This window comes from Genypterus blacodes, unplaced genomic scaffold (assembly GCF_046128005.1).
Source record: "Genypterus blacodes isolate CSIRO-AG114 ecotype Tasmania unplaced genomic scaffold, CSIRO-AGI_Gbla_v1 ptg000020l_1, whole genome shotgun sequence".
Taxonomy (NCBI): Eukaryota; Metazoa; Chordata; class Actinopteri; order Ophidiiformes; family Ophidiidae; genus Genypterus; species Genypterus blacodes.
The window spans coordinates 994,595-1,004,298 of record NW_027466833.1 but is presented as its reverse complement, the minus strand read 5'-3'; the positions used below and the strand labels follow the sequence as shown (position 1 = coordinate 1,004,298).

Genomic DNA, 9,704 nt, shown 5'->3' with positions numbered 1-9,704 from the left:
TTTGCACATGCCAGAGGACCACAATCCAGCTCCTGATGCTGATCCTGATCCTGAGATTCTGAGCAGTGGAAAGAAAGAAACAATTTATCCACCTGTGAACCTCCTTCTCCTTTTTTTTGACTTAATTACAATTAATTATGCAACAGCACTGCGGGCAAAACACAAATGAAGTTGAAAATAAGAACCAGACCATTAAGAAGAGCATTAAAAAGTAGAAAGGCACTCAGTAGATTGCTTACCTCTTCCAAGGCAGAACAAGAGCAGGGATTCCAACCCCGATGAGACGATAACATTGCCAATCCTGCACCAAACTGCACTAAAGAGAGTCATTAAAATACATAACCCAGATCTGGACAAAAGTGCAACTATTATAAGTCTGTCCTGGGATAAATAAGGCTAATTTGGTTTTGCTATGAGATTGGGAAATTGTCTTTACTGTAGATGGAATTGACCAAAGTATCTCCAAATATTAAACACCCCCATCTGGCAATGTTTAGGAATCCAGATCTGCGCCTGAATCTAATGGGTTCTTCCCTGCACCGTGTTTCACCCTGAACACAAAATCAAAATTCCACTTCCAAGGAATCCCCAGTGATAGAAACAAACAAACCACAAGAGGAAATGCAGTTTAACCTCGGCACTGGATGCAATAACAAATCGTTCCAGTGTTGCCAGTTGAAGTCATTTTAACGTGCATGTCCGGCTGTCTGACACTGATGCTCCCTCGGATCGACTTTGATTTCTGAAATCGGTCCCCAAAACAAAACAACAACAACAACAACACCAATAACAACACAACCTATTGATGCGCACAATGCCTGCAGAGATCCAGGAGAGCAGCAGAGATCTATTGAATCACCTCCACCCTTCAGCTTACTGATTGCCGCTCTATCTTAAGCTTTTCATATCCATCATATTTGGTAAATAAAACTCGTGGATGTCTTATTCTTTCCGGATCAAAAATGTATAAAGCGCGGGCTTGGGATGCACTTGGACAATCAGAGAAATTGCACCCTAACGCTGTGATATATTCATAGCTTTATTCTCACCTCGGCGGCAGACTTATCACTTTCATTTTGGCCATGATATTGCTGTTGGGATATGTGTAATTTTCTCCCCAGGCTTTTGAGTTCCCTGGATGTGTTATCATCAGCCAGTGCCCTTTGATATTATGAACTTGGGAGTGTGATATGAAAGGTTTGTGTACTTCACACTTCACACCGTGGCGTGCTGTGTAATTCATGAAGTTGTCAGCAGTATTTTGGGGCGGATGTGTCGCCGCAAATTGTTTGTCGGATGTTTTTATAGGTTGATGGAAGGATGTGGGTTAAGAAAAGAAAGAAAGAAAGAGAGGAACTATTAAATTCTCATTACATCTGCTCCTCACCGCAGCATAATTATAAATTACCTGAGGCAGTAGCAGAATACGCTGCCAAACTCCTCAGCTATACATTAATTGATGGGTGAAGCTTGAGAACAAAATGTACAATTATGCTGGGAAGAAATCGCTGAAATTCAGATTTTGTGTCTCTATAAAAAAGGATTTGTCTGATCAGCTTTATATATATTCGCCATATGTTTAGAGACAAAGTGAAACAGACACGACCTGCTTAACTGTCAGCTCTTATATCAGTGGTTGAGACACAAAACAAATACTACAGGCAAACACAAGGAGCAGAAGGAGAGCGACACAAACAGTCGCACACACACTGTTTAATGCCACTGCTGCACCTTGGTGGTAAGTCTCCCAGCATGCATAGGGGGGTTTGCGAACGTTAATGCATCAGGAAAGGTGAATTGCAGTATCAGTATTCAAGTCCTGCTGTTTGGTGAGTCCTTTGTTTTCTCCTTCTGTGGGTAAAAGCACAGCGATCCACAAGTTGGATTAGACAAAAGAGACGCAATCTAACTGTGAATGTAATTGTGAAATGTTTAAAAAAGTCAAGTGCAGTGTTTCTGCTACTGAGGTTTGATCGTCTCTGAGGAGCGAGCACCAAGTTGAGAGGCAGGATGGTGCCGCGTAAGCAAACCTGCAGAGTCCACCACATTTCTAAAGAGCTTCAAACTCTCACAGAGACTCAGAGGGTTTAAGTGCTGCATCTGGCCGGGCGACGTTCTATGGGAGCCAAAACACAAGATGCTTTGAAAGTGACTGAAAAGGATGAAGCCAAACCTCCTGTAAAAAACAAACAAACAAGGAAGGAAGGTAAAAGGGAAGGAAGGAAGGAAGTGCTTTGTCAAGTTCTGCCTGAAACAGGGACTTGAACGCATCACAATAAGAAGTGGGAAGCTTGCAGACAAACGTGCAAGAGCTCAAAGATGCACATCGTATGTAAACGAGATCAACGATTACCTGCAGGTGAACCTTAGCACAAACGGCCCCAGAAAGCCATGAAGAAGAACGCCGCTATAACTCCCCTTGAACTTTTCGTGATGAGACCCGACCGCAGCTTCCCCCCCCCACTGTGTCTTGGCAGGGGGGATGCGATCATTACTCCTGTCCCAGTGTTTAACATTTCAAGGTGGGAATCGTAGCTTACACGACCATTAGGCCAAATGTTCTGTAGACTCTTCCACATCTCCACCAGCGCCGGAGCTCATAAAGCCAGGGACCATTTAATAGAAAAGTGCCCCGGCCCAACCTTGGGAGCCATTATTCTCCTCGGCGTTAAAGCTCCGGCGCATGACGGAGCTTGCATACGCAGATATTTTAATTTTGCCGTTGCGAGGAGGAGGTCCTCTGGAGTCAGGCTGTGTTTGATGAAGGTGCCATCGCCCTCAATGAGAGAAATAATTATCACAACAACATATACATAAGCCCTCTATTAGATTAAGGCTGGCTTTAATAGACTCGCAGCAAGAGAGGGGGAGTGGTGGCTTAATGTAATTGGTTACAAGATGACACGCAGAGGGAAAGAATCACAAAGAAACCCAGCGGATTTATTTTCCTGCTCGCGCTAGAAGCTCGACTCCACAACTGTAATCGCTCCTGTCCCGCCATCCCGCAAGTGTGTCACATAAATGGCAGGTGCTCCTCTGTTTACATCGGCCATCCATAATACATGCCTCGTCTAAATCCTGCTGCCGTCTGCAGGAAAGAGTCAGAGAAAGGGAAAGAGAGAGAGAGAGGGAGGGAGAGAAGGAGGCAGCTAATGGTCGGCTCAGAACAAATTGGTTGCTAAACATACAGAACAAAATCCAGGAAAAGCCCGAGAAGCTTTGCACTATGGTCCGAAGGTTCACATGTGGTGATTTGAGAGTTTGGAGCTTATAAGCGGCTTTAGGCGAGAGTTTGATCGGCCCCCTTCGACTCGGCGGGGTTTGGAATCTTGCTTTGCTTTGACCCCAGACTGCCGGGTCAAATGCCACCACCGCCGTTTCTATGCTGTTCTACTCGAATTGTGGCGTCGCCTCCGTCACGGTTGAGGAGAGTCGAGGCGACAGCGCGCGGCGTCGACACGTTCAACACTTACAGGTTCATTTCCTGCTTGTCGTCTTGTTTTTTAATCTACACCTGTGATGTTTCCATACCAATGTTTGCTTTGCGAGCTTATTAAAAAAAGGTGTGAATGTAACGTCCTGAGTCTTGATGTGAAGCTGAGCCACGCGTCCAGATGATAAGACTCATTATCATTTCCCATATTAACACATGACAGATATCAGCAGCTGTAATCCTGTTGTTCCTTACTCCTGATGCTGCTACATCATCGCTTCCTGTTGGGCAACTTGGACGCAGCAGATGGGCGTTTGTGTCCCACATTTCTAAATTCACAGGAACGACCAGGATCACCTTTTAATTAAGCAATCAGAACAAGTTCATCAGGCTGGAGCTGATCAAAGATGCTTTCTGCTGATATTTAAGGCAAACGACCTTAAAGAAAACACATTGTATCCAAACAAACACACACACACACTCTTCGTACTGTAGCTGGTCAGGAAACAGATCGAGTTTTGTGATTCTTAAGTCATTTACTCTGTTATTGAGACTCTCTCTTTCACGTATCGGGACTTTCCGACAAATAGGTTAAAAAAAAAAGCCTGCTATAGAAGAAAAACATAAATTATTCTCAAACCTCTAAACACGATTATGTTTTCATCCCTTACTCTTTGTAAACAACAAAGAGCTAACAGCCTTGTGGACTCGGCTCGTATTGAAGCTACATTGTGTTTGTTGACGCTTCATTTCACGTCATGTTCTCCTTCGTATTAGCAGACACACAATCACAACGGGGGGTCGCCGTTTCTACTTTTCCACTGTGTTTCTCAGAGTATCGATGTGTGTGATCTGTGCATTTTCTCTGTGCTTCGGAAACAGATCGCCACTCTACATACACACACACACACACACACACACACACACACACACACACACACACAAACAGGGGCCAGTTTAGCCTGTGGTTGACTGTTTTAGCGTTTTCCTTCCTTGCTCATCTGCGCTCATATATATATGCAGCATCCTATGAATATTTCAGACTCTTTCTTTCCACCCACAGCTCTGTGCAACATGAATGTCCTCTGTTTTGAAGTGATTATAAAAAGAAACAAAAATGTGCCTTGTGCCTTAATGTCTCGCAGCAAATGAGACAAAACGCTTTTCTATTGTTGTTGGTTTGTTGTTTTCAGTGCAAGAAGCTTTTTCATTTTTTTTCCTTATAAATGTTGTATCTGCCAGCGCAGCTTTGCACATAAGCCACCGTGGCCGCGCCTGGTTTACTGCAAAAGCAGTAAAGTAAACAGGTGCCCGTTTCAAGATTATTCACTGTAAGTGTCGTGTTGCTAGCACAGCCGCGCGCGCCCCTCTCTGCCTTTTTGCAGCTCTCGCCCAAACTACAAAGTGTTTGTGTGTACTTCTGTGTGTGTGTATGTGTTTTCCCAGCACGTCCAATTAAATACGGCACAATGACACGGACTAAAAGAAGACTCGGAGGCAGAAAGAGTTTTGCTCCGTCTTTCCCGCTTCTGTCTGATGCCGTGTTTGTCCGCAGGCATCAGCTGTGAATCACCTGAGCTGTCAGGAGTCCCATGAAAGGATGTTTAGCGCGGACGCCTGATCAAAGGTCGTCCATCTAATACGCCTGTAAGTGGCGCCAACATCCAGGAGCTCTATTTCCTCAAATCGAGTTTTCCCAGGCCTGAGTAATTATATCTGCCAAGTGATATTCAGAAGAGTAATGCCTTTCCCCCCCGACGTCTTAGCCTCCAAAATCTAATCTTTCCAGCTTGAATGACAGCATTGCAAAAATCTGTGGAGAAAGGAAAAACTGAGAGTGACTGAACTGGAATAGAAGTGTCGGGGAGAGAAGATGGATTCCTGTGCTCTCAGTGGAAAGCTGTCATAACAGTCCTCGGCAGCTGTTCTGGGAGCAGCCAGGAGTCGCTGCAAATATGTCACACACACCTCCACTCCCTACGTACAAGCCCAGGCAGGAGTCTGAGCCGAACTGTGTCACATTTCCATCTCATTGTGCTTGAACGCCACCCAACAGAGCGGCAGAGGAGCAACAGAGGAGCCGGAGCACAGGAGGAAGATCCTTTAATTTAGTGGCGGAGGAGGAGAGCTTTGAGCCTCCATCCGCGCCACCAAGGGAGGACGCAGCGTGAGAGAGCCGCCGCTGTCGCCAACTTCACGCTGCGTCCTCTCCCCCGTCTTTTACTCTCCGCGGCGCCGTATCTATCAAGATTTGGCCTGATTGAGTAACGAGCGCTAGGAGATTCTCTTTGCTAGCAGCGACTGTGCAGCCCGAACCGCCAGCGTTTCCCTCCTGGCACAGATTAAAATGTAGAGCATTAGAGTTAACAAAAGTGAGCCGGCGCTGAGGGGATGAGAAGGGGGAGGGGGAATCCAGCGAGTAAAAGTTGTGTCATCCCAGATTAGACTCAGCCGCCGGTCCTACAGGAGGCAGTTTAAACTCGGGCAATTACAAATGCCTGCCAGACTCTTCCGCCGCCTTCGTCTCCTCGGCCCCTTGACTCCTGCTCACTATCGCCTCCGTTGGTTGACACAAAGCGCCAAATCAGGTTCCTTCCCTCATTTGTACGCGACTCTGTTTCGTTAATTCCTCTCTGTTTGAGAAAAGTTTTGAATTACGCGTAGAGAGATGCGAGAGACGCTCAAGCACATCGAGTCGTCTGCGATGCTTTAGGGAAACGCAGCCAAACAGAAAACTTCGATTAATTCTTTTACATTTGTACTCTGAGGCACAAAGCTGAAGCCCGGCAATAAGGGCTGAAATAAAGGAGGACAAGGCTCCAATCTTATTGGGTTGAGTTACTGCAGCGTGTTTGTAACTTACTAATATTTGATGATGTTGTATCGGCTTTTATAAGGCCAGACTGATCTCATTTGCATATTCTGTGGGTGCTGCTCTGCTGCATTTTTGAGCTATATGTGGCTAATGACAGCTCCTGTATAGAGTAAATACATTGTAAAGTAGCGTGTAAAGCAGCAGTCTGAGTGGTTGATTATCAGCTGCTGCACCACAACTCCTCCCACCTCACAACACAACACGGGACATGATTGACAGCTTGAGTTAGTGATTGGCCTCAAATTTATGTACTTCCATGACGACATGATAAGGATTTCAGAGAATTCTTCAAAATGGTGTTTTATAACACACCAAGGCTTTGTGTACTGGAAAAGATTGTACTGCCAATACCAGTTAACTTTTTATTGATGTGCAATTTCAGAGGCAGAGCTTTATATCAATGATCAAATATGATGATGTAATAAATTCATTCCTTGATCTATAAAGACTAAACACACGACAGCTATCAGATCTACAGCCTGTGGTGGAGGACAAACTGCAGTATCTCCCCTCTAAAGTGTGTTGAGGCACAGGTAGAATGGAAAAGACTTGAGTAAAGTGAGAATACTCGCGTAAATGAGCGTCTCCCTCCTCTGGCTGCAGGTGAACATAATGGATGGGCGGCACTGAGCCGGTGAAGATGCAGTACATACAATGTCTTTCCAGCTGTTTGCCTTCATTTGTCTGCTCTTCACGGATGTATTTTTCATGTTGTCTACGGCGTGTTTTCATTTTTCTAATTCTGTGGAGAGCACCGGTCCTGTGCGTCCACAATACATCTTCATATGGGCCTGTGCATAGAACGTACAGTGGCTGTGACAGATTGAAACCAAAACCATTTTTCACATCACGCCGCGCTGGGCAGTGTAGATTTTTTGATTAACAGTTGTAATCGAAACTTGAGCCCCAGTTTCTGAGCCATTTCCCCTTAGCTGTCCAAAAGAGGCTCACACTTCAAGAAACGGGACGAGATGGGAACAGAGAGAGAGAGAGAGAGAGAGGGGATGCGGGAGACGGATGGAGAGACAATGAGAGAGCGAGGGGGAGGAGAGGGGGTGGGCGAACTTGAAAGAGAGAATCAGAGGCCGAGAAAAAGAGGTCGTGTTCGTGTTTCTGTGTGTGTGTGTGTGTGTGTGTGTGTGTGTGTGTGAGTGTTGGCAAGGGAAAGCGCTTTTGGTGATGAGCAATCACCTGCCAATGGACCCAAACAGGGAGGGAGCAGGTCGGGCGCGTCACCTTTGGCAGAGCTTCAGAGTGCTCATTTAACCACATCTTGCGGGGCGTTTTAAACAGTATCGACTTTCACTTTCGCTTAGTGTGGGAACCCTAGAGGAAGCGACGGACGGCCCGGGTTCGCCCGTGGAGCTGACGTGTAAACGCGGCCAAAGATCCATACTAGGGGAGACGTTTCTCTCCTGCGGCGACTCTCTTGTCAGCATAAACTATAACTGGACAGTAAACTGATATAACCGTTAGTTGTTTATGATGTTGTGGGGGCCGGATGGAGGGATGGGGGGGTGGGGGGGGCGTTAGGGACGAGCTCTGTCTTTCTGATCAATTCTCATTCCGCACACGTACCCGCGTCTTTTAATTTGCGGCGTTATACCTCCATAAATCCGCCACAACATCACACAGCGGCTAACGAGAGGAGAAATGATTTGGATGAACTCGGTGGCAATCGAGTTATTATCACTTTTTCTAATCTAATCGCTCTCCGTCGCTGTTTGCCAATCAGTCCTACGCCGAAAAAATTCTTTGGAGAGGAACACCAGTTCATTTAGAAATCGCGTATGTTCATTAATATCACCGTGTCCCTAGAAAATGAAATGATCACAAGCTCAGGAAGCTGCGATACGCCACCACTGAGTCCAGACTGGTGCCGGGCGGCGTTTTGTCCGGGCAGGTCCGAGCACAGAGCCTGCAAAGTGACCTGAGCAGCTCCTCTGTGATGTGAACATGAGACAACCAACTACACGCTGATGTATTTATAACATCCTGATGTGACTTTTTCCACGTTTTTGAAGTTCGAAATTTGCCGTTGCCATGGTTTGGTTTGATCTGAAGCACAAATGACGACGGATGGAAAACAATCCTGAAAACTTCTTCTTTTCTTCGTTTTGATTTGTGTTGTTCTCATTCCCAGACATTTCACAGTTTTTGTTCTTCCTTTTGTTCCTTATGAAACCAACATTCTGGGAACATTTCCTTCCCTCTGGTTTGGGACAGAGCTAAAGGCAGATCAGGTCTGAAAACACCTTTACTGACACTCATCCAACACACAAGCTCAGCCAAACACAGACAATTCAGGGGTTTGATTGAGGGAATGTTTGCCTTTGTTGAAACATTATAATTACATTTACATGGTAAACAAACGAGCCAAAACAGTGACGTTTGTTCTTCACCATCCGTCCGTCAACACAATGTCATCTAGCGTCAGAACGTGAGCTCAGGCTTTCCTCCCTCTCTCTACCATTTGGTGGACTTAAGCCGAACCCGAACACATTGATGATGGCGGCGTGACAATGCTCTGATCTTTCCCTTTAAGACAGATCTGGTAGTTTCAAAGTGGGTCAAAGTATTTCTGTTTGGTAACAGATGGCGTTCAATCTCCAGTAGCAAAAACCAAACAGATATTTTTCAGATCTGTTAGTCATGAAAGCAGGTTGGCTATTTTCTGCCACATATGTTCCCACACGTTTGCTTTCAGGACTGGTCCCTCTCTTCCTCTGTCTCTCTCTCTTAACCCCCTTTGCTCCTGTTCCTAGTTTTTGGCTGGTAGTTGAATTTCCCAGCATGCATTTGGCAGGTAAACCAGCTCCAGAGGGCTGTCAGTCCATCACAGAGCTGACAGAAACATATTCATGACTAAGCCCATTTAGATTCTGCATTTTACCTGACTTGCATGTGAGAAGGAGAGGCGTCATGACCACAAAGGCTGAATTATACTGCAAAACACACACACACATATACACACACACACACACAGGCTTCATCTGCTGTCTGCACGTGTGCGTTCAAACTCGCTACTGACTTGCACAGCTTCTTGGTTTGCAGTTCTTAGCTGAAGGGAAGGAAACTTCACAGATGCCTCCTGCAGATACTTCTGCTTGCGTCTCGGGAGTTCAAAGGCGAGTTGGAAGAGGAGCAGTGGTCGCATCTCTTCACACAACCTCTCCTCGCCGTGCTGTTAGATTTATTCCCTGGCAAGCGTGCAGCTGCGGTGCTTGATCACGGATGGGGCGTGACAATGAGCAGCTGAGACAGTCTAGATGGTGACCCCTACGAACCCCTGTAGACCCCTGTGGACCGCTGAGGCTAGGCGGTCGTGGGAAACCGTAATCTGCTGGCCTTGACTGTAACACAGTGTAGCTCAGGCGGGCGGGCAGCGTTCTCCGT

At 46.1% G+C, this 9,704-nt stretch overlaps 1 protein-coding gene across 1 annotated transcript in view; it reads left to right on the top strand.

Moving 5' to 3' along the window:
- Positions 1 to 9,577: 9,577 nt before the first annotated feature.
- The window catches only part of LOC142991636 (VPS10 domain-containing receptor SorCS1-like), a 36,932-nt gene continuing 36,805 nt past the window's right edge, over positions 9,578 to 9,704 (top strand). The window contains exon 1 of the mRNA XM_076141713.1: positions 9,578 to 9,643. Coding sequence (XP_075997828.1) covers positions 9,578 to 9,643 — 66 coding nt within the window. The remainder of the gene's footprint in view (positions 9,644 to 9,704) is intronic.